At 32.4% G+C, this 25,138-nt stretch overlaps 3 protein-coding genes across 3 annotated transcripts; 1 reads left to right on the top strand and 2 right to left on the bottom strand.

The window, feature by feature from the left end:
• Nucleotides 1-10,118: 10,118 nt before the first annotated feature.
• BDR25DRAFT_159839 (uncharacterized protein) lies at nucleotides 10,119-10,367 on the bottom strand (the record flags this gene model as incomplete). The annotated part of the gene is made up of 1 exon (XM_033684019.1): nucleotides 10,119-10,367. A coding segment is annotated over one exon (249 nt), but the record flags the coding sequence as incomplete, so codon positions are not given.
• A 4,506-nt stretch (nucleotides 10,368-14,873) lies between these two features.
• Nucleotides 14,874-16,220, bottom strand: BDR25DRAFT_394851 (uncharacterized protein; the record flags this gene model as incomplete). Its single annotated transcript, XM_033698338.1, has 1 exon — nucleotides 14,874-16,220. One exon carries the CDS (start codon nucleotides 16,218-16,220, stop codon nucleotides 14,874-14,876), a length of 1,347 nt encoding a protein of 448 aa, XP_033545222.1.
• A 62-nt stretch (nucleotides 16,221-16,282) lies between these two features.
• Nucleotides 16,283-17,354, top strand: BDR25DRAFT_357697 (uncharacterized protein; the record flags this gene model as incomplete). The annotated part of the gene is made up of 5 exons (XM_033695840.1): nucleotides 16,283-16,821; nucleotides 16,863-17,021; nucleotides 17,060-17,126; nucleotides 17,204-17,257; nucleotides 17,304-17,354. 5 exons carry the CDS (start codon nucleotides 16,283-16,285, stop codon nucleotides 17,352-17,354), a joined length of 870 nt encoding a protein of 289 aa, XP_033545221.1.
• Nucleotides 17,355-25,138: the final 7,784 nt, after the last annotated feature.

The raw sequence follows: 25,138 nt of genomic DNA, 5'->3' as shown, positions 1-25,138 counted from the left end.
AGTCTAGCTAGGTAACTAGAAGTAGACAACAGCTATCTAGGGCATTAATGCTAAAAGGTAAGCTATTTTACTTTTTATTATTTTTTAAGGTAGTAACTACTTTTTAAACTAGTATAAAAAAAATTTACTTTAAAATTAAGTTATTATAATCTCTAAGCATAGCTAGACTACTAATTAGCTTAGTTTAGACTAGTTAAAGCATTTTAACATGTATATAAAAAAGTGTACTATTAGTAGCTACTATTTACTAGTTATTAATAGCTATAAAAGCTATAACTTACTTTATTTTTAGTAATACTATAAAAATAATAAAATTATTACTATTTATATGCCTTTTTACTTATTGCACTTTTTATAGCTACTTAATGTAGGTTATTTTACTTTTTTAAAAAAAGTGTATAAGCGCTAAGCTAAAAACTTTATATATAACTAAATTACTTATATTATAAAAATAAAGTTTTTGCTATGCTTTAAAGCAGCTTATAATGCTATAATTACTTTTAGTAATATCTAAAAAAAGTTTTAAAGCGCTAGATTAGTTTCTTTTAACCTATAATAAGTTATAATAAGCCTTAATATAAAGTTATATACTTTATTACTACTACTACTTATATATAATAAGCCTTAGTAGTTATAAACTTTAAGTAATACTTTAAAACTTAAGTTATAATTAATGCTTATAAAAATAAAAATTTAAAAGTATATAAATAGTTTACTAACTTTTATAGTTAAGGTGTTTAAAAAAGTTTTAAAAAAGGCAGTAATAATTATATATAAGCTAGTGTTAGTGTAATAAAAAATTACTAAGCTTTAAGTAGCTAATAAAGCTACTACATAACATAAATTATATAAAAGAAAGTAAATTAAAGTAAAAAAGACTTTAATAATTTAGAAAAGCCTATACTTAATAGCTTTAAAGAAGTTTAGAGTGCACAGTAACAGAAAAAAAGCAAAGAAGCAGGTGTAAGCTAAAGTAGGTAAGCTATCCTAAAGGCGCTATAAATAGTGTAATTAGACTAGGCATAACACGCAAACATGTAAGTAAGAAGCAGAAGTAGTATCTAAATAATATTCTAGGCTGTACTGTACTATATAGTGCTAGAGCGGGTTGTTATAGGCCATAATAGAGTTTATTAGGGTAGGGTCTTAGCAAAAGTAAGCGACTCAGGTGTGTAAGCAACTCGCCTATAAAGTACGTTAAAAAGCTATGTCTAAATCTTTACTTAGTATAAAAACATAGATATTTTATATAATTAAAAGCTTTAAACGTACTTAATGTAACGATTCTACGAATCGTTCCATCTCGGGTCGCTCGGATCCTATCCGAAGGGTCCCCGTATCGGCCCCGACCATGACTCGACCTAGTCCCCCGCAGTTACCCCTATTCCCTTATGTATTTAGTCGCACCTTGCCCCTATAGCTAGCTTAGTAGTTTTCTGATATCCTTTTGTACATGGCCTATAGGTGTTAATGGCATTCCTAGATTCAGAGTCCCTACGCACTCCTATATGCCTCTGAGTGGATTCCCTCCGCATTCGGACCCATTGTCTTGCCTGCGCTGTTACACTTAATAGACAAGTTGCTTACACACCTAAGTTACTTACTTTTACTAAGACTACACTAAACTACTCTTTCTATACTAATGTATTTCTAACAAAACTAGTTAAATATGTTAAAGAAATGTTAAATATAGTTTACACTTTATATGTTTAAATAAAATATAAAACTTTATAAGTAATATACTATAAGTATTTAAAAAATGTTTTAAATAATAACAAATAACTAACATACTAAATAACCTTTCTAAGCTAATTTTACTATTAACTTATAAAAGCTAGATAATAATAAAAAGTAGGTAATTATTAAATACACACTTAAGCTAAATGTGTAAGAATTTTCTTTTTAGCTAGTAGCTATCTCTAATATAGCTAATTCTTACAGACTAAGTATAATCTAGGCTATTTAGTATAAACTAGCTTCGTATATTTCTTAAGTGTTATTTAAAGCTTAAAGTATACTTTAAGTGTAAGTATACTTTAAAAAAGCTTTCTATAAAGATCTTAATGTAATTTAAAGCTTTCTTAGCTCTATAAAGAATATTAAAGCTAAGTATAGCATTTAAAATACTATTATAAAGAACTTTAATAAAGTAAAATTTATAAAAGCCTAAATATCTAATAGAGTAGTTGTTATAGCTTTAGAGAGATAAAGATAGCTAAAAGTAGTTTAAATAAGTAACAAAAAGTAGATAATAACTGTAACAGCATAGGCAAGATAATAGGTTTAAATACGGTATAAACCTACTTAGAGGCATATAAGAGTGCATAGAGACTTAGTAACCTAGGAATGTTATTAACACCTATAGGCCTTATAAAAAAGGATATTAGAAAACTACTAAGCTAGCTAAGAGAAGAGGTGCGACTAAATACTTAGGGGAATAGAGGTAACAGCAGAGGGCAGGGCAGGGTCGGGGCCAGGTTAGAGTCGGGGCCGATACAAGGACCCTTCGAATAGGTTCTAGGTGTCACGATTGTGCACGAGTAAGGTTATAGAGCTTCACAGAGGTCTAGTTTAATTACTACGTGAGGTATTATAGTAGGTACAAGACGTTGTGTGAGGAACAGGAAGGTTTAGGAGGAAATTAGCAATTAAATACTTAGCTTAGAAGTCTAAGCGCTTTAGGTATAAATTAAGCCTGTTCTAGGTTTAGTTAGTGTTAAGGCAGTTTATGCTTAAGTTTATGTCTATGTTGTGTTGTGTTTATGTTAGACGTGCACTAATAATACTCTAGTACGCGTCTAATACAGTTATGTCTGGGATCTAGGGAGGATACTGTGACAGTACCCCCCCCTTTATTAGGAAGGGAATTCTTTACATTAGTAGTTCTAGCATTAGGTTGTCTTTGTTAGGGTACAGGTTTAGTTTAGATAGGTATTAGGCGTGGAATTAGGTTACTGCAGAGTTCTCTTATAGGGCTTCTGCAGGTTCCTACAACAGTTTGTTGTATCTAGTCTATTTTATAAGGTATTTATAGATACATTTTTTCTTATTAAACTAGATCTGTTTAATGTCTTCTACAACATATTCTAGTTTGTTGTTTATAATAACAGGTTTAAGTAGCAGGTTTAGCTGTCTAGGTAGATAGTTAGATTTAGAGGCTGCTTAGCGCAGCAACAATACGTGGAACACAGGGTGTATCTTTATGCTGTTAGGTAGGATTAATTAGTAAGCATGTAATAAGACTATATAGGCTACTGTAAAGGGGCTAAGGTTCTTCTAATTAAGTTTCTTTAATTGTTAGTTTGTTTAGATATTTCTAGCGTCTAGCCAGACCTTCTTGCCAGCTGCATACGCAGGGGCAGGGGTTTAGGATTAGTTTACGTACTCTTGTTAAAGAGCTTAAGCCTATGTAAGCTCTTTATAAACATATTTAGATATGTTTTAGATTTTATTAATAAGTCTGTTTACGTCTGTTACTTATACAGATTAATAAGTTAGTTAGGGGGTATTTATAAGTAGTTTAAATTTTATTTAGAGGTAGTATCTGTAGTTTGCTAAGAACAGGGATACTTATGTTAATTTAGATGTTGTGTTATTAGCTTTAAACTGTGCTGTAGCTAACTATTTTACCTAGTTGTCCTACTAGTAGTTTGTGTACACTTGTAGGACTTGTTCTATTACAGCGTTTGCGTTCTTAGTCTAGCTGTCAGTCTCTAGGTAAAAAGCTGTAGATAGGTGGGGAACAATTTAGAGCTGTTTACAGAGTTTGTCCTAGAAGGCTAAGACAAACTGTGTACCTCTGTCTAATATAATTGTGTTAGGCAGGCTATAGTAAACCTATATGTATTAGTAGAATAACTAGGCTATATTAGGGGCAGTTATAGAGGAACATAGTATTAGGTGTTAATACTTAGTTAAGTAATTAATAACTACTATAATATTTGTGTACCCTTTAGATAGGGGTAGGTCTATAATAAAATTAATTAATATGTCTTTCTAAGCTTATTTAGGGATTAGGAGCAGTTTAAGCAGGCTATTATACCTTTCTTAAGAGGCCTTTACTTTACAGCAAGTATAGCAACATGATACGTATCAGCGTACAGTATGGAACATGCGGGGCTAGTAGTACTCTCTCTGTAGTAGGTTGAGAGTCTTTCCTCTGCCTAGGTGTCCTCTAACAGGCGAGTTGTGTACAATTTAGAGTAGTTTAATTCTTAGTTTGTTAGAATTAGGGATTATAAGTTAGTTACAGTAATATAGCTTGCTATTTTAGTTTTTATAGTTAGCTAGTGTTACTTTCTTTAACTAACTAGCGCTGTTTTAGAGTAGGTCTAAGGTTTTTTAGATAAATTTATTATTTAAATACTTATTAGTAATAATCTAATTAATTATCTAATTTATTTTATTTAGGTTAAGGTCTAAAAATAGCTTAGGTTAGAGTAGAGTTTAGTGTTAAGCCTTTTACACTTCTTTCTAAGTAGGGACGTTTTAGGATCGCCTTATAAGGGCATCTAGTTTCCCTCTGTCTTAACTAGGATAATAAGTAATCTTAAAATTAAAATAGAATAAGTATTTAGACTAACAGGCTTGTTAGTAGCTAAGTTGTTTTGTAGTTGTAAAGTACTGCAAGTTTTTATAGTTAGATAGGACCTGTATTAGATGCGCTGCACCTTCTAGTTTAGGTTGCTATTATTTAAAGCAGCGTACTATAGCAAGCAATTCCTTGTTGTAGATCTTATAATTGCCTTCTGTAGGACTTATTCTTTTTAAGAAGTATGTAATAGGCCTAATAGTCTTATCTAGCTTAGTCTAGGAGAGAACTCCTACTACTACATAGTCTAAGGCATTAGCTTCTATAAGTATTAGTAGTTTAGGGTTAAAGTAGCAGAGTATTAAGGCTTTAGTAAAAGCTTTCTTTAGCTAGTTAAAGAACTGTTAGTAATTTAAGTTAAAGTTAAATTAAACTCCTTTTTTAGTAAGTGTAATTATAAGGCTTACTAGCTGCAAGAAGTTGTTAATAAATTATTAGTAAAAGTTAGCAAATTCTATAAAGGCTTAAACATCCTTTATGTCCTTTAGGTATTGCTAATCTAGCACAGTCTAAACTTTAACAGAGTTTATTTAGATGCTATCTATAGAGATTACATATTCTAAATATGTGACCTTTAATTAGTAGAACTTGCATTTGTCTACATTAAGTTGCAGACCTGCTTCTTCTATAGCCTTTAGCACTAGGCGTACATGCTATTTGTGCTCTAAAAGGCTATTGCTGTAGATTAGAATATTATTAATATACGCAGTGCAGAACATGTCTAGGTAGGGTTAGAGTAAGTTGTTTATAAAATGTTAAAAAGTACTAGGCGTGTTAGCTAAGCTAAAGGGCATTACTAGGTACTTAAATAGTTTGTATTAGGTCTAAAACACTGTTAGCTACTTATTACCCTTTGCTATTTTTAGCTTGTTAAAGGTAGTAATAATATCTAACTTTATAAAATACTTTGCTTTACTTAGTTAGCTTAGGGTTTCCTGTAAGAGGGGAATTAGGTATTAGTTTTTAATAGTAACAGTGTTTAGTCTTTAGTAGTTAACATAGAATTAAAGCCTACCCCTAAGTTTCTTTATAAATAGTATAAGTAACGCTACTAGTAAGGAGCTAGCTTAAATAAACTCTTTTTTTAGGTTCTTGTTAAGGTATTTTTAGAGCACTTTTAATTTGTTTAGCAACATCCTATACAGTGGCCTATAACTAGGTTGTTTACTAGGCTTAAGGGTTATCTAGTAATTATACAGACATTGTATTAGAAGCTTATTAGACTTATTTTAAAAGAAGACATGCAACAGGTTGTAGTAGTCTTAAGGGACTATTATCCTTAGGTTAGTGTGTTTTTAGGGAGCTAAAGCTTAGTCTATATTAGAAATTATAACTGCGTAGATTTTGTAATCTAGTTATTAAGCTAGGGTTACAAACAGGGCAGGTCCTATGTGGCAGATGTCTATTTGCTGTTTAAGTCCTAGTTTGTGTCTAAATTAGGTAAGTAAAGGTTCCTTAAAGGCTTCCTTTTCTTTAGGTTTAGGCAGTTGTTAAATTATTTTATGTAGCCTATTTTAGTAAGAGGCCTAGCTTGTTAGCCTTACTTAGGTAGTTTTTTTCTAGGTTATTAGGGAGTAGGTCTAGAGACCTTTTATATTAAGTGCTATTTAGGTGTTGTTTAGGTGTGAGTGTAAGTATACATTTTAGCATTAGAAAGAGTTAAAGTTTAGAACTTACTCTTAGTAATTAAAGGCAACCTTGTGCTAATACAGCTATAGTTATTCTAGGATTAGGTTATAACATTCTATGTTTGTTACATAGAGTTTAATCTACTCCTTGTAGTGTTAGTAAGTAATTATAACAGTTGTAGTACAGGAGATAGAACCTTCTTTAAGTTGTTTTCTATTAAATCTAGTTAGGTAAATTATTTAGGTAAGTAGTGTTAATTAGAGATTTAGTTTACGCACTAGTTTTCTGTTAATGTAACCTATGCTGTTTACTTCTAAGTTAATAAGAGCCTATATTAGGGCTAATACAGTTTCTTATTATAAACATATAAGAATATTAACTTAGTACTTCTAGTTATTAGTAGGGGACTTAGCCTATAGGTTAGTAGAGATCTAGTGTTAAATTAGTCCTAGGGGGCAACTTAGCCCTAGGACAAGCCTTTTTGCAGGCTCCTACTGCTATAGCTGCAGCTACGTTAAGAGTGGCAAGGGGGATTAGGGCTTAAATACAAGTTAGAGCCTTTGCAGAAACAAGATTAGAACAGTAAGGATCTTTAATAAGTACTAGCAGCGCTACTCGCGCAGACTTAAAAAAGGGGAATAGAGCAGTTTTAGAAGATATAACTATGCTTGCTGCACTTAAAACATTAACTTTTTTTCTTGTAATTTTTACGCTTTCTAGAACTAACTAGAGCATAATTTAAATTAATTTTTATTATGTTAAAGTCTTTATTTGCAACTGCGCTAGTTTAGGGGCGTATTAGAGCTTGTATAGGGAGGAACCTTATGTTATTATTGTAGGTAGTAATTAGGTTTGCATACATGTTAAGGTTATTTAGAAGGGGTTCTCCTACTATAGCGTGTTACAGTTTAGTTAAGAGAGAGTTATGTAGGGCTGTAATTAGACCTATCTTATTTAGGCCTGTATTAGATGCAAGTTAGCAGAACTTAGTAAAGTGTAAGGTAAAGCTTTTCTTTTCTTGTTGTAGGGTGTTTAGGCAACTTAGAGCTATTAACTTTTTATTTAGGTCTCTATAGGTTGCTTATAAGAACGCTATAAATTAATCTAGGTTAATAATATCTTTATTTATTAGTAAGTTAATTAAGGCTGTTATGTTGCAGTTAAGTTAAGAGTAGGCATATAGTAACTAGAAGTGTTTAGAGGGGAATTAGTCTGTGTTTTCTTTAAGTTTGTATTAGAGCTTATGTAGAAAGGAAGGTAGGTCTTTCTGTTTTCTGTTAAACAGTAGGGGATTAGGGAGTTAGTTAGATTTTATTACTAGGTTAAAAAGGTTACAGGTTATAGGCAGCGTTAGGTAGAAAAGAGTTAAGCTATCTCTAGACTTCTAGGTAGGCTTTAAAGCTAGTAAGTTCTTAGTTCCTACTACTATAACAAGAGTTAAGGCAGAAACAGACTACTTAATAACACAAAGCTGTTCTTTAAAGTCCTTTTAAAGAGCTTTAAAGCTTATAATGTAGCAGCTTTCTTATAGAGTAAGCGCTTCTTAGAAGGCTTTTTAGCTTACTTTAATAGCTTAAAGTTGTGCAAGTACTAAGCTTATTAGATTAGATTTAGAGGCTATTCTTAGCTAAAGTTTTAACATAATGTAATATTATAATTATGCACAAGTAAGGTTATAGAGCTTCACAGAGGTCTAGTTTAATTACTACGTAAGGTATTATAGTAGGTACAAAACGTTGTGTGAGGAATAAGAAGGTTTAGAAGGAAATTAGCAATTAAATACTTAGCTTAAAAGTCTAAGCGCTTTAAGTATAAATTAAGCCTGTTCTAGGTTTAGTTAGTGTTAAGGCAGTTTGTGCTTAAGTTTATGTCCGTGTCGTGTTGTGTTTGTGTCAGACGTGCACTAATAATACTCTAGTACGCGTCCAATACGGTTATGTCTGGGATCCGGGGAGGATACCGTGACACTAGGCAACCTGAGATGGAACGATTCATGCGAATCGTTACAATAACTATGTAAAGCATTAATGCTAAAAGGTAGGCTATTCTGCCTTTTATTATTTTTTAGGCTAGTAATTATATTTTAAATAAGTATAATAATAAAACCTTTTTAAAATAAAGTTATTATAGTCTCTAAGCATAGCTAGACTACTAATACACTTAGTCTAGAGTAGTTAAAGCAATTTAATATGTATATTAAAAAGTGTACTATTAGCAGCTACAGCCTGCTAGTTATTAACAGCTATAACGCCTAAAACTTACTTTATTTTTAGTAATACTATAAAAATAGTAGAATTATTACTATATTAATATAATAGCCTACCTTGCTTCTAGTTTTAAATTATACACAATTAAAGCGTTCTAGTAGTAGTAGCAGCTACTATTTAAAGTGCTTAATTTCTCTCTTTTATCCCCGCTATCTGCTCTCCCCTATATAAGGAATGGACTTTGTGGTGGATTGGACCGTGAGGACCCGCAAGCGGGCCAGATCAAAGATCTGAATGGGACCCGGCATCCAGGGGACATCCCATCTCGCTTATAAATATCGACTATGCAAGCTGAATCCTCGCTGATTCAACTTGTGCATGCGTTTTCGCAGTGGCTTTGTGTATATAGTCGTGTCGTTGATCCTATAGATCTGAGCGCCTGTTCTAGACTTGTTATATAGAAGATAGATGTCTAGATAAGATAATACAGTATATTCCTTTTATAAGTTCTATAATTATTAACCTTAGATATTACTTTTAAATATCTACTTTTTATTTCTAATTTTTTATGTTTAGACCTGAGATGAGTTTGTCCCTTTGCCTGCTAACAGTCTCTTGTAGTGTTCCGCCCTTGCATATTTATTTAGCTCTCCCGAATAGACATACTCGCTATGGGGTTATAATCTTGTATAAAAATCGAAATTGAATCTATCTTGAAGGACTGCATTAACCTTTGTACTATCTAAAGCGAGAGCAACCCAGAAACGAGTGTTTAGCGGTTGTTTGGAATATTATACATCGAAATCGCGTCAAAATAAATGCGCTGTTGGGTGAAGAATTGACCACAGGCCTGACACCAAGTGATAGGAGTTTCTGGGTCACGGCGAACCCGATTTCAGTTTGATATCTGGGAGGAGTCCGAAATGGCTGCGACGAAGAAGATGAATAACACATCGAGCCTTCAAGCGTGAAGGTAGCCTACCAATTCAGCCACCTCCGCATCCTCCGCCACCACATCCACCACCTGTGTAGAGTCAGTCAGGAACTATGTGGACCATAACGAAGAACTCACCTCCACAGCCTCCACCGCCACCACCACATCCTCCTCCCCCCCCACACCCACCTGCTCCTCCAGAACCACATGTCCCAGCACCCGCGCAACTACCTGCAGCAACCCCGCCACCACACGTCCCAGCGGCACAATTGCCATAGTCCCCATCCCCAACCGACATGCAAGCCGGACTATTCACGTAAATGCTGCCGCCACCGCCGCCACCATACACCATAAATGGGGTCAACGCAAACAATCCAGCTGTCGACAGCATCGCAGTTACGCCGAGCGTACCATAGAGCATAGCTTTCTTCCCCCCCAGGCTCTTTCCACTCTTCGCAGCTTTCCGCGACGCGTCGTCATGCATGCGCTGCAACCGGTTCATCATCTCGCCGCGTTCTGCCGCAAGCCGCGGGATACGGACCGCGCTGTGCGACGAAATATGCGGTGCGGTATGCAGATCAGTATGCAGGTTCGTCTCGCCCATCCACGCAGCCCCTTTCTTCCGACCCAATATCTTCAACGACACACTAGCATCGTTTGACTTGCGCACGGTGGTGCAATACCAGCACGCACACTCTGAATACACGTCTCCAAACTTCTTCTGATACGTCTTCGACGTCCACTCGAACGCGTGGCTGAGTCTCGACTCATCAATCTTGTCGTCGTGATCAACGAAGGTCTTGCCGCCCGTCAGACGCGTCGAGTAGGCATAGTAATGTGGGGGAGACAGCTGGTGAGTGTGCCAGGCGAGGTCGACGTCGAGGGTTGGCACGACAGTTTTGCCGGGGTATTGGGCGAAGAGAGAGAAGAAGCGCTCATATTTGACAATAAGGCGTTGCATGATGTCGCGGGTGTTAGGGGCGTGGAGCCAGTTGATGTTGTGCATTTTTTGACTGGGAGATTTAGCTAGAGCGCAGAGCCTTGGGGAAGGATAACTTACATGAACTGGCCCTGTCGGATGACTGCACCAGCTAAATCTAGAGCGAAAGGAGATGAATTGCCGTAGTATCGCGCCATCATTCGCCTGACTGCGATTCTTGCTGGCTTGCGGACTAAATTGGCCTTCTTGGGAACTCCATTGACGGAGTATGTCAAGGCATTCCCCCATTTTAAGTTCTTCGCATTATTAGCCTGCCTAATTGCAGGAGTGATCAGAGCTGTGACTTTATCCATGCCAAGATTACCACCAGCGTTGCCACTCTTTCCTAAGTCATCAATGTCCTTGAGCATGAATTGCTTGATCAATGAATTAGGGAACAAGGTATTGGACGCCAAAGGGGCTACCTTGACCATCTCAGGGAGCCCCTTGAGCATACATGACCACCTTAACGTGGTTCTAAACCTGGTTTATATCTAACTGCAGTTTTGTAGTATTAAGTCTAAACTAGGTTAGTCTATTAGCTTAATGTAGTTTAACTGTAAAACATATTAATAGCTTAGCAGATCTACATGTTAGATGCAGAGATACAGCTCTTAATGCCTATAGGCAATAATAAACTAGGAAACGCCTCTTTCTTGTATCACAGGCAGACTATTATACTTTAGGCAGTAGTTACTACTAATTAGTTATTACATCTATAGATTTAATGTATTTATATAGCTATTAAAACCTTAATGTAGAATGTAAGTTACTTTAAGCACTTTTTTTAGAACATAATTTAATACTATAGCTTTTAAAACCTTTGCTTTTATTTATTTTAGCTATTTAGTTATCTAAAATTATTATACGTCTTAATTCTACACCTTTTTAAATGTTGCTTATACTGTTTTTTAAGTTAGAGATATCTAATTCTATAACTGTAAACTGTAAAATAAAGCCTATTAACTTTTATTAAGTTATTCTTACCTATAAACTAAAAAAAGGCCTAGCTTTACTACAACTAGGTTATAAATAACAAAGTAAAAAGAAAAGGCTATACATTTATAAAATATGTTCTAGCTAGAAGGAGATGCATTTTAGTAACACTATTACCTACATTAAAGTAAAGCATCTAGTGTTATTAATGTCCTTAGGGACTTGTTCTTATGTAAGCACCTAGTAGTCTATTTTATCTATTTATACTCCTATTACTGCAATAGACACTTTATAAGGTAGTTTTAACTAATAAGCTTATTATAAAGCTTTAATAAGACTACTTACTTATTATAAAGTGCCTTTCTTAGCTATTAAATAGGAGGAACTAGAGCAACTCTGCCTTACTTATAACTCTACTATTAAGAATAAGCTAATTACTGTGTAAACTATAGTTATGTAATACATTATAGTAAACTATAAGCTTTATTAAAAGTAGCTGTCTACTAGCATAACAACTGCTATAAGCCTTATTTACATCTTCTTAGACCTCTAGACATTGCTGCATTGTCACTTAATACTTATAGTTTACGCATAATAAGTTAATTAAGACTATTAGCTTTAAAAGGCACTTCTAGGGCTCCTAGAGCTATGTAACAGCTACTCTAGAAAGCAGTAAGCAGTTTCTATTATAAATACTTTTAGAAAATATAATAACGTACCTAACGGGTTGGCCGGCCACACGGGTTGGCCGGCCACTTTTGCCAAGCCCCTACTAAAACCACCCCATTCTCTCGCAAAACAGCCTACTTTAGCTCTATATAGAGTAATATAACACAAGATATTATTTAGAGTCTACTTCTACTACTTACTTACACGTACGCAAGTTATGCCTAGTCTAATTACACTGCTTGCATTACCTTTAACTTAGCTTACCTCCTTTAGCGCGCACCTGCGTCTTTAGCTTCTTCCTATTACTACACGCTCTAAACTCCTTTAAAGCAGTTAGACAAGCCCTATTCTTAACTATTAAGGTCTTTTCTGCCTAAATTTACTTCTTTTTATGTAATCTATGTTACGTAGCAGCTTTATTTACTGCTTAAAGCTCTGTAATCTTATAGCCTACTTTATTATGTTAATGCTCTAGATAACTATTGTCTACTTTTTATTACCTTACTATATTACTTTTAGCTGTCCTTGTCTTTTTAAAGCTATAATAACTACTTTAGTTAATATTTAGCCTATTATAAAGCTTAACTTATTAAAGTTATACCTATCTTTATTCTAGATACTATACTTAGCTTTTATGTTAGCTACTAGGCAAAACTAGCCCTAGATAACCTCTAGATCCTTATAAAGCACTCTTTTATAATTATACTTATAATTAAACTTTATTATAAACTTAGGGTAGTGCTTAACTTACATACTAGTCTAGTTTAAGCTAACCTAGCCTAGATTACGCTTTATAGGTAAGAAATTAGCTATATTAGCTATAGCTGCAAGCCTAGGGGGAAATCTGCGTGTAATAAGCTTAAGTATGTACTTAACAACTACTTTTTTTTTAAGCTTAGTTAGATTCCTTAATTTAGGCTAGCATTCTGCTTATAAAGGCTGTCTAGCGCGTTAATTGCTTAGTGTTATGTAAGAGACATTATAGATAGCTGCAGCGTGTTACAAGAAGAGTTTTAAGTCTTATTTAAAAGCCTAAAGAGTAAGCTATATCTAACGTTCTTTAGAAGATTTAATCTAGTGTTGTTGTTAAGGCATTATGTAGATAGGTAGAGTTTAGTAGGGGCTTAGCAAAAGTAGCCGGCCAACCTGTGTGGCCAGCCAACCCGTTAGGTACGTTATTATATTTTAAATTAGCTATTATATAGGTAATAATGTAACATTAAATAATACTTATTTAGAAGCTTTATTAAAGTAATTAAAGTGTAAATATAACATTAGTTATAAGTTTAATTAAGCACTTATTAAGCTAATTATCTAAGTAGATTAACTTTAATATAAAGCATTATTAAGTCTATTATATTACTTATATTATTAATCTTTTTTTTTAAGCTTTTCTCTTTGTGTCTTTCTAAAAGGCTTTTATTACTGCTTTTAAGACTACTTTTAGTATTACTAGAGAAGCCTTTTTTATGCAGTTTTTAAGTGTTCTTACCTTTTATTATAAATAAACTAAAGTAGAGCGCCTTTATATAAAGAGACAAAGCAAATAATAAAAGTAGTAAAGTAGTAATATAAGCATTATCTTAGTTAAGGACTTTAATAGCGTTAAGAACATCTTTATATTACATAAGCTTTACAATCTTATAGTCTAGCTCTAAAGTTCTATAATCTACTAGAGTCTCTAGAATAGAGCTATTAGTCTATGTCTTAGAATTAATAATTAGATATAATAGTCTTCTTAGTATTAAGTTATTACATAAGCTTTAAAAAAGATAAATAAGATTAAAAGCTTTATAACTAACTATAAGAACATTTTAAGTAATAATTAGCTTTAAGCTAATAATTAGAATATCCTTAAAAAAGCTGCTTACTTTTTAGAGCTATTTACATTAGCAACTCTATATATAAAGAAGAATAAGTTATTAATTACATAATTACTTAAGCTTATAAATCTTCTATTAACATAGTATAAAAAGTAAAAAGTTAGTATCTAGTTTCTCTTAATAAAGCTAAGTACTTATATTTAGTAGAACTACTACTTCTTACCTAAGAACTATAATAAATGCATAATTTAAGGTATTAACATAGGCTAGTACGTACTTAACAAATACTACAACAAAACAGAAGAGACACCTGTATACGCTGCTGCAATACTACTTAATCTGCGTAAGTAAGCTGCCTACCTACACTAGAACTAGCTAGAAGAGTAGGTAAAGCTAGCTATTAAACTTACTAATATAATCTAGGTAAATAATTTTAAGTTTAATAGTAAACTAGGCTCTTCTCTAGCTCTAGATAACGTACCTAGTATATTAACTAGACAGCTAGATAAGCTTATAAACGTCTTTATGTTATTAAAGTAGAAAATAAAGGTAAAGACTATTAGTTTATAGCTAAATAATAACTTTAAAAGCTTTATTAATAGCCTAGCTATTAATTTAAAAGACAAAGTTACTTTTTTTAAGTAGTAGTGTTAATCTAAGTAGTGTTGCAGCTATTTAGGGCTTAGCTGCATAGCTATAGCTATTTTTTCTATTCCTGTAGAATTATTAGAGCTAGAACAGACCTTTTCTAGGGCCTAAAGGACCTGTTTATAGGACAGATTGCAGTTATAATGCACTACTATTAAAATAATTAAGTGTATTAGTAATTAGATATAACAGAGGCACATTAAGCTAGTCTAGGACAGCAGAATAAGTCTACTAATTAATCTAGAGCTTTAAGAAACTCTTCTTAGTGTTGTTAATAAAGGAGCAGGTAGGATAGATTAGTATTAAAGTAAGTAACTATGCTAACATGCTTAAATTAATGTATATTTACTTAACATAGTTCTTAACGCGGTTTTTAACGCAGTTTAACACTATAATTAACATAGTATAGTTTAAACAATACTAATATAGTATGGTTTAGAGTGATTCTTAATGTGGTTCAACCATGATAGTCATGTATGCCCTTGAGTGATAAGATTGTTCCTGGCAAAGGAGTATTGTTTGATGCAAGACTTTCGACATCTGTTTTGAATTTAACGAGCTCCAGATATTTGTGGTTTATGATATTGTTGCAGCCTATGCACTTAAAGTTGAAGTTGGACTCTGCGAAGCCTTCTCCACTGCTAAGAACATCTTTTAGTTCATATTTCATACCCCCAATCGGCACCTCGCGTTTCGAAGTCCAAGGGACGTCGAGAATAGCCCGACATTTCGCACAGTTCAACTTCTTTGTATCAGGTTCTACAAGGCTATCCCATTTGCGTCTCGTCATACCCTCAAAAGCCTGGACTGCCACCACTGAAGGTCTGTATTCTAGCGTGCTGGGATCAATCGCAGAGTTGATAGCCTCCCATGGGAATCCAAGGGCCCAAAAGTCCATCTTGCCCAGCCGCAAACAGTCTTCGGCAAATGAGCGAGGATTGAGCATATAGGCATGCCAGACCATAAGCACATCTAGGGGCGGCAACCGCTCAGCTGAAAACGGCATTTGAAACCGATGCCCGAAACTAGCTTCGAACCACTTCCCCCCAGAGCTGTCCAGATCGATCTGCATTAACTTCCGTGATGGCTGGCCACCGCGCGTTGCAGGCGCACACCGTGTCCACCATGCCTCGAAGCGATCGACTGCACGCGTGACATAAACGGCCCAGCGCTTTTCTTGAACAAGGTCAATCTCTCTCACTTCGTTGGCGTCATCCCACTGACTCATGGGTTGTGCGAGCGAATTTGAGAAGCCGAATATGCCATCCGTTTTGGATATATGTTCGCGGAGGTTGTAGAAACATTCGAGGACTTGGAGGTGAGCGAGGCAGTGTCCGACAGTTGGAATTGGTGCATTACCGGGAAGATCATTGAGAACGAGAGATCCGACGGCAGAGGTTAGTCTGCATGTATCGAGGTCAGAAGCTAGTTGAGAAGAGTACTGTGGTGGGGGCGAACGCCGGCGAGATTCGTTCTTCAAAGGAAAATCCACTGGCGCTGAGATTTTCACATCATCGGGCTCGCTCGGCACGACAGATCTAAATTTTTGTGGGAAGTATGAGCCCTGCTTTATTCCGTGTGGTGGGCTGGAGGTAAGTAGTACAGTTGAAGCTGGAGAAAGTGGTGATCGGCTTGGGCTCTGCGGTACCTGTGGCGGCTCGGTTTGGCTTATGGCGGTACTCGGGTGCAGGGTTGGGCTTTGGAATGATGGTAGCACGGGGTGAGGAAGTGCATATGAGGCTTGCTTATTTGGCGTAGGATCCGAGGTGAAAGCCAACGCTGGAGTCGAACTTGGCGTTGGCATATTCACCAGTGGAGCAACTGGTACCGGGGCATGGGCTGGCAAAGGATGTCCAGATAGGTTGTATGCCTGTGGCGGATGAAATTGATACGTCTGAGTATACTGCTGCGGGGCTTGCTGTGGAGGCAACGGATAATGCTGGGCCGTTTGATACTGCTGTGGCATTTGATACTGCTGTGGAACGTGAGGTTGAGGAGCGTGATGTTGATGAGCATGATATTGGAATGCTGCTTGAAGTGGAGGGTCTTGGTATAGCTGGCCCCACGGCTGTGGATTTTGACCCGGTGCATATTGCGGGGCTATGTTTGGCGGTGGATAGCTGTTATATCCGTGCTGCGGTATTCCATGCGGCGCGTATCCTGGATACGCAGAGTATTGAGGATTTGACGGAGGCTGCATCTGGTCATTCTGACCCTTTGCCGCCGGTGCTGAAGAAATTGTCACCAGAGGTCCAAGCGAGGTTGGTTGATGGAGATACTGAGGAACCGCTGGCGAGTTGTAGCGTTGTGGCGTTACTGCAGCATGCTGGTGAGCATGCTGGGGCAAATATTGCTGTGATGAATTTACACCTGGCAATTTTCGAGGCTCGAGAGCCTCGGGTTTTGTCGAATGTAGTCCAAGTAACTTTTTCATGATATACGGGAGTCTTAACGGCTCAGAAATCGGCTTGCCCTATTCTCAGCTGTCGCCGCTTCGAGGCCAAGCTTTCAGAGGGAGGACAAGCAATACCAAGGCCGATGAAAAAGCCTTAGCATGCGCGCGATCTCGGGTGCCATCCAATTTTAAGGGCGAGTTTTGGAGAGGGTTCGGGGGACGCTAGACCCGTCGGCTGAAACTTGCAGCTCAGCTGAATCCAAATTGCAAGCTCTCATTGGGCTCTTGGCGCCAGGTGGCTGGCCCGCTAACAAAGTGGAAATTAAAGCAGCCAATCACCTTGTCTAGCAGTTCCGTTGGGGGCTGAGCAAGGCATCAGGATTTGGTGAAAGTGCAAACAGGACCTGACGGTTTCGCCAAATACGAGCGCGAACATCCTCAACCAAGTGAGAAGAAACTAAGCTAAATCAGTTACCGTTTCTTGTACCTCAGTGCCTCAATTCCAACGTCAAATCTCAATTGTATTGCAGTCCCAATGGCTAGGAGGGAAAATTTAAGTAGTTCAGCTCAGCTCTCTATTTAGCCTTGGCCAAAGACATGGTGTTTATAGAACGTAACTGTTTGTCACGATTGTGCACAAGTGTCACGATTGTGCACGAGTAAGGTTATAGAGCTTTACAGAGGTCTAGTTTAATTACTACGTAAGGTATTATAGTAGGTACAAGACGTTGTGTGAGAAACAGGAAAGTTTAGAAAGAAATTAGTAATTAAATACTTAGCTTAAAAGTCTAAGCACTTTAGGTATAAATTAAGCCTATTTTAAGTTTAGTTAGTGTTAAAGTAGTTTATACTTAAGTTTATGTCTATGTTATGTTATATTTATGTTAGACATGCACTAATAATACTCTAGTACATGTTTAATATAGTTATGTCTAGGATCTAGAGAGAATACTGTAACAGTACCCCCCCTCTTATTAGGAAGGGAATCCTTTACATTAGTAGTTCTAGTATTAGGTTGTCTTTATTAGAGTATAGGTTTAGTTTAGATAAGTATTAGGCGTAGAATTAGGTTACTATAGAGTTCTTTTATAAAGCTTTTATAGGTTCCTACAACAGTTTGTTATATCTAGTCTATTTTATAAAGTATTTATAAATATGTTTTTTCTTATTAAACTAGATTTATTTAATGTCTTTTATAACATATTCTAGTTTATTATTTATAATAATAGGTTTAAGTAGTAGGTTTAGCTATCTAGGTAGATAGTTAGATTTAGAAGCTACTTAGCGCAGCAACAATATGTAGAACACAGGGTGTATCTTTATGCTGTTAGGTAGAATTAATTAGTAAGTGTGCAATAAAACTATATAAGCTACTATAAAAAGGCTAAAGTTCTTTTAATTAAGTTCTTTTAATTATTAGTTTATTTAAATATTTCTAGTGTCTAGCTAGACCTTCTTACTAGCTGCATACGCAGGGGCAGGAGTTTAGAATTAGTTTACATACTCTTATTAAAAAGCTTAAGCCTATATAAGCTTTTTATAAACATATTTAGATATATTTTAAATTTTATTAATAAGTCTATTTACATTTATTACTTATATAGATTAATAAGTTAGTTAAAGGGTATTTATAAGTAGTTTAAATTCTATTTAGAAGTAGTATTTATAGTTTACTAAGAATAAGGATACTTATGTTAATTTAAATATTATGTTATTAGCTTTAAACTATGCTATAGCTAACTATTTTACTTAGTTGTTCTACTAGTAGTTTGTGTACACTTATAAGACTTATTTTATTACAGTGTTTATGTTTTTAGTTTAGCTGTTAGTCTCTAGGTAAAAAGCTGTAGATAGATAAAGAATAATTTAGAGCTATTTATAGAGTTTGTCCTAGAAAGCTAAGACAAACTGCGTACCTCTATCTAATATAATTATATTAGGCAGGCTATAGTAAACTTATATGTATTAGTAGAATAACTAGGCTATATTAGAGGCAGTTATAAAAGAACATAGTATTAAGTGTTAATACTTAGTTAAGTAATTAACAACTACTATAATATTTATATACTCTTTAAATAAAGGTAAGTTTATAATAAAATTAATTAATATATCTTTTTAAGCTTATTTAAAGATTAGAAGTAGTTTAAGTAAGCTATTATACCTTTTTTAAAAAGCTTTTACTTTATAGTAAGTATAGCAACATAATATGTATTAGCGTACAGTATAGAACATGCGGGGCTAGTAGTACTCTCTCTATAGTAGGTTAAGAGTCTTTTCTCTGCCTAGGTGTTCTTTAACAGGTAAGTTATGTATAATTTAGAGTAGTTTAATTCTTAGTTTATTAGAATTAAAAATTATAAGTTAGTTATAGTAATATAGCTTACTATTTTAGTTTTTATAGTTAGCTAGTGTTACCTTTTTTAACTAACTAGCGCTGTTTTAGAGTAGGTCTAAAGTTTCTTAAATAAATTTATTATTTAAATACTTATTAGTAATAATTTAATTAATTATTTAATTTATTTTATTTAAGTTAAGGTCTAAAAATAGCTTAGGTTAAAGTAGAGTTTAGTGTTAAGCCTTTTATACTTTTTTTTAAGTAAAGATGTTTTAGAATTACTTTATAAAAGCATCTAGTTTCTCTCTATTTTAACTAGAATAATAAGTAATCTTAAAATTAAAATAAAATAGGTATTTAGACTAATAAGCTTGTTAGTAGCTAAGTTGTTTTATAGTTACAAAGTACTATAAGTTTTTATAGTTAAATAGGACCTATATTAGATGCGCTACACTTTCTAGTTTAGGTTGCTATTATTTAAAGTAGTATACTATAGTAAGTAATTTCTTATTATAGATCTTATAATTACTTTCTACAGGACTTATTCTTTTTAAGAAGTATGTAATAGGCCTAATAGTCCTGTCTAGCTTAGTCTAGAAGAGAACTTCTGCTACTACATAGTCTAAGGCATTAGCTTCTATAAGTATTAGTAGTTTAAGGTTAAAGTAGTAGAGTATTAAAGCTTTAGTAAAGGCTTTTTTTAGCTAGTTAAAGGACTATTAGTAATTTAAGTTAAAGTTAAATTAAACCTTTTTCTTAGTAAGTGTAATTATAGGGCTTACTAGCTATAAAAAGTTGTTAATAAATTATTAGTAAAAGTTAGTAAATTCTATAAAAGCTTAAACATCCTTTACATTCTTTAGGTATTGCTAATTTAGCATAGTCTAAACCTTAACAGGGTCTATTTAAATGCTATCTGTAAAGATTACATATCTTAAATACATAACCTTTAATTAGTAAAACTTACATTTATTTACATTAAGTTATAGACCTGCTTCTTTTATAGCCTTTAGCACTAAGCGTACATGCTGTTTATGCTCTAAAAGGCTATTACTATAGATTAGAATATTGTTAATATACGCAGTGCAGAACACATCTAGGTAGGGTTAGAGTAAGTTGTTTACAAAATGTTAAAAAGTACTAGGCGCATTAGCTAAGCTAAAGAGCATTACTAGGTACTTAAATAGTCTATATTAGGTTTAAAACACTATTAGCTACTTATTACCCTTTGCTATCTTTAGCTTATTAAAGGCAGTAATAATATCTAACTTTATAAAATACTTTACTTTACTTAGTTAGCTTAAAGTTTCTTATAAAAAAGAAATTAAGTATTAGTTCTTAATAGTAACAGCATTTAGTCCTTAGTAGTTAACATAGAATTAAAGCCTACCCCTAGGTTTCTTTATAAATAGTATAAGTAACACTACTAGTAAGAAGCTAGCTTAAATAAACTTTTTTTTTAGGTTCTTATTAAAGTATTTTTAAAGCACTTTTAATTTATTTAGTAACATTTTATATAGTAGCCTATAACTAGGTTGTTTACTAGGCTTAAAAGTTATTTAGTAATTATATAGATATTATATTAAAAGCTTATTAGACTTATCTTAAAAAAAGACATGCAACAAGTTATAGTAGTCTTAAGAGACTATTATTTTTAAGTTAGTGTATTTTTAGAGAGCTAAAGCTTAGTCTATATTAGAAATTATAACTGCGTAGATTTTATAATCTAGTTATTAAGCTAAGGTTACAAACAAAGTAGGTCTTACATAGTAGATGTCTATCTGCTGTTTAAGTCCTAGTTTATGTTTAAATTAGGTAAGTAAAAGTTTTTTAAAGGCTTCCTCTTCTTTAAGTTTAAGTAGTTATTAAATTATTTTATATAGCCTATCTTAGTAAAAGGCCTAGCTTATTAGCCTTACTTAAGTAGTTTTTTTTTAAGTTATTAAAAAGTAAGTTTAGAAACCTTCTATATTAAGTGCTATTTAAGTGTTATTTAGGTGTAAGCATAAGTATATGTCTTAGCATTAAAAAAAGTTAAAGTTTAGAACTTACTCTTAGTAATTAAAGGCAACCTTATGCTAATATAGCTATAGTTATTCTAGAATTAAGTTATAACATCTTATGTTTATTACATAGAGTTTAATCTACTCCTTATAGTGTTAGTAGGTAATTATAATAGTTATAGTATAAAAGATAAAACTTTTTTTAAGTTGTTTTCTATTAAATCTAGTTAGGTAAATTATTTAAGTAAGTAGTGTTAATTAAAGATTTAGTTTACGCGCTAGTTCTTTATTAATATAACCTATACTATTTACTCTTAAGTTAATAAGAGCTTATATTAAGGCTAATATAGTTTTTTATTATAAATATATAAAAATATTAACTTAGTACTTTTAGTTATTAGTAGAAGACTTAGCTTATAAGTTAGCAAAGATCTAGTGTTAAATTAGTCCTAAAGGGTAACTTAGCCCTAAAACAAGCCTTTTTACAGGCTCCTACTGCTATAGCTGCAGCTATGTTAAGAGTAGTAAAGAAGATTAGAGCTTAAATATAAGTTAAAGCCCTTATAAAAACAAAATTAAAATAGTAAAAATTTTTAATAAGTGCTAGTAGCACTACTTGCGTAGACTTAAAAAAAAAAATAAAGCAGTTTTAGAAAATATAACTATGCTTACTACACTTAAAGCATTAACTTTTTTTTTTATAATTTTTATACTTTCTAGAACTAACTAAAGCATAATTTAAATTAATTTTTATTATGTTAAAGTCCTTATTTGCAACTGCGCTAGTTTAGAGGTGTATTAGGGCTTATATAAAGAGGAACCTTATGTTATTATTATAGGTAGTAATTAGGTTTACATACACATTAAGGTTATTTAGAAGAGGTTCTTCTACTATAGCGTATTACAGTTTAGTTAAGAGAGAGTTATATAAAGCTGTAATTAAACCTATCTTATTTAGGCCTATATTAGATGTAAGTTAGTAAAACTTAGTAAAGTGTAAAGTAAAGCTTTTCTTTTTTTATTATAAAGTGTTTAGGTAACTTAGAGCTGTTAACTCTTTATTTAAGTCTTTATAAGTTGCTTATAAGAACACTATAAATTAATCTAAGTTAATAATATTCTTATTTATTAGTAAGTTAATTAAGGCTGTTATATTACAGTTAAGTTAAAAGTAAGCATATAGTAACTAAAAGTGTTTAGAAAAGAATTAGTCTACATTTTCTTTAAGTTTATATTAAAGCTTACATAAAAAAGAAAGTAGGTCTTTCTATTTTCTATTAAATAGCAGGGGATTAAAGAGTTAGTTAGATTTTATTACTAAGTTAAAAAAGTTATAAGTTATAGGCAGTATTAAGTAAAAAAAAGTTAAGCTATCTCTAGACTTCTAAGTAAGCTTTAAGGCTAGTAAGTTCTTAGTTCCTCTTACTATAACAGAAGTTAAGGCAGAAATAGACTACTTAATAACATAAAGCTGTTCTTTAAAGTCCTTTTAAAAAGCTTTAAAGCTTATAACATAGCAGCTTTTTTATAAAGTAAGCGCTTTTTAGAAAGCTTTTTAGCTTACTTTAATAGCTTAGAGTTATGTAAGTACTAAGCTTATTAAATTAGATTTAAAGGCTATTCTTAGCTAAAGTTTTAACACAATGTAATGTTATAATTATGCATAAGTAAGGTTATAGAGCTTTACAAAGGTCTAGTTTAATTACTACATAAAGTATTATAGTAGGTATAAGATATTATGTAAGAAACAAAAAAGTTTAGAAGAAAATTAGTAATTAAATACTTAGCTTAGAAGTCTAAGCGCTTTAAGTATAAATTAAGCCTGTTTTAGGTTTAGTTAGTGTTAAAGCAGTTTGTACTTAAGTTTATGTCTGTGTTATGTTGTGTTTGTGTCAGACATGCACTAATAATACTCTAGTACGCGTCTAATACAGTTATGTCTAGGATCCGGGGAGGATACCGTGACAACAAGTAAGGTTATAGAGCTTCACGGAGGTCTAGTTTAATTACTACGTAAGGTATTATAGTAGGTACAAGATGTTGTGTAAGGAATAAAAAAGTTTAAAAAAAAATTAGTAATTAAATACTTAGCTTAAAAGTCTAAGCACTTTAAGTATAAATTAAGCTTATTCTAGGTTTAGTTAGTGTTAAGGCAGTTTATACTTAAGTTTATGTCTATGTTATGTTATATTTATATTAAACATGCACTAATAATACTCTAGTACATGTCTAATATAGTTATGTCTAGGATCTAGGGAGGATACTGTGACAGTATCCCCCCCTTATTAGAAAGGGAATCCTTTATATTAGTAGTTCTAGTATTAGGTTGTCTTTATTAGGGTACAGGTTTAGTTTAGATAGGTATTAAGCATAGAATTAAGTTACTATAGAGTTTTTTTATAAAGCTTTTATAGGTTCTTATAATAGTTTATTATATCTAGTCTATTTTATAAAGTATTTATAAATATGTTTTTTTTATTAAACTAAATTTATTTAATGTCTTTTATAATATATTCTAGTTTATTATTTATAATAATAGGTTTAAGTAGCAGGTTTAGCTATTTAAGTAGATAGTTAGATTTAAAAGCTACTTAGCGCAGTAATAATATGTAGAACACAGGGTGTATCTTTATGCTGTTAGGTAGGATTAATTAGTAAGTGTATAATAAAACTATATAAGCTACTATAAAGGGGCTAAGGTTTTTCTAATTAAGTTTTTTTAATTATTAGTTTATTTAGATATTTTTAGTGTCTAGCTAGACCTTCTTGCTAGCTGCATACATAGGGGTAGAGGTTTAGAATTAGTTTATGTACTTTTATTAAAAAGCTTAAGCTTATATAAGCTTTTTATAAATATATTTAAATATATTTTAGATTTTATTAATAAGTCTATTTATATCTATTACTTATATAAATTAATAAGTTAGTTAGGGAGTATTTAAAAGTAGTTTAAATTTTATTTAAAAGTAGTATTTATAGTTTGCTAAAAATAAAGATACTTATGTTAATTTAAATATTATATTATTAGCTTTATACTATGCTATAGCTAACTATTTTACCTAGTTATTTTACTAGTAGTTTATGTACACTTATAAAACTTATTTTATTATAGTGTTTATATTTTTAGTCTAGCTGTTAGTCTTTAGGTAAAAAGCTGTAAATAAATAAGAGATAATTTAAAGCTATTTATAGAGTTTATCCTAGAAGGCTAAGACAAACTGTGTACCTCTATCTAATATAATTATGTTAGGCAGGCTATAGTAAACTTATATGTATTAGTAGAATAACTAGGCTATATTAAAGGCAGTTATAAAAGAACATAGTATTAAGTATTAATACTTAGTTAAGTAATTAATAACTACTATAATATTTATGTACTTTTTAGATAAAAGTAGGTCTATAATAAAATTAATTAATATATTTTTTTAAGCTTATTTAGAAATTAGAAGTAGTTTAAGTAGGCTATTATACTTTTTTTAAAAAGCTTTTACTTTACAGTAAGTATAGCAACATAATACATATTAGCGTATAGTATAGAACATGCAGGGCTAGTAGTACTCTCTTTATAGTAGGTTAAAAGTCTTTTCTTTGCCTAAGTGTCCTTTAACAGGCAAGTTATGTATAATTTAAAGTAGTTTAATTCTTAGTTTATTAAAATTAAAAATTATAAGTTAGTTATAGTAATATAGCTTACTATTTTAGTTTTTATAGTTAGCTAGTGTTACCTTTTTTAACTAACTAGTGCTGTTTTAAAGTAAGTTTAAGGTTTCTTAAATAAATTTATTATTTAAATACTTATTAGTAATAATCTAATTTATTATCTAATTTATTTTATTTAGGTTAAGGTTTAAAAATAGCTTAGGTTAAAGTAAAGTTTTGTGTTAAGCTTTTTACACTTTTTTTTAAGTAAAGATGTTTTAAAATTACCTTATAAAAGTATCTAGTTTTCTTTTATTTTAACTAGAATAATAAGTAATCTTAAAATTAAA

Source organism: Lindgomyces ingoldianus (assembly GCF_010093535.1).
Source record: "Lindgomyces ingoldianus strain ATCC 200398 unplaced genomic scaffold BDR25scaffold_25, whole genome shotgun sequence".
NCBI lineage: Eukaryota > Fungi > Ascomycota > Dothideomycetes > Pleosporales > Lindgomycetaceae > Lindgomyces > Lindgomyces ingoldianus.
This window is presented reverse-complemented; position numbering and strand designations above follow the sequence as displayed.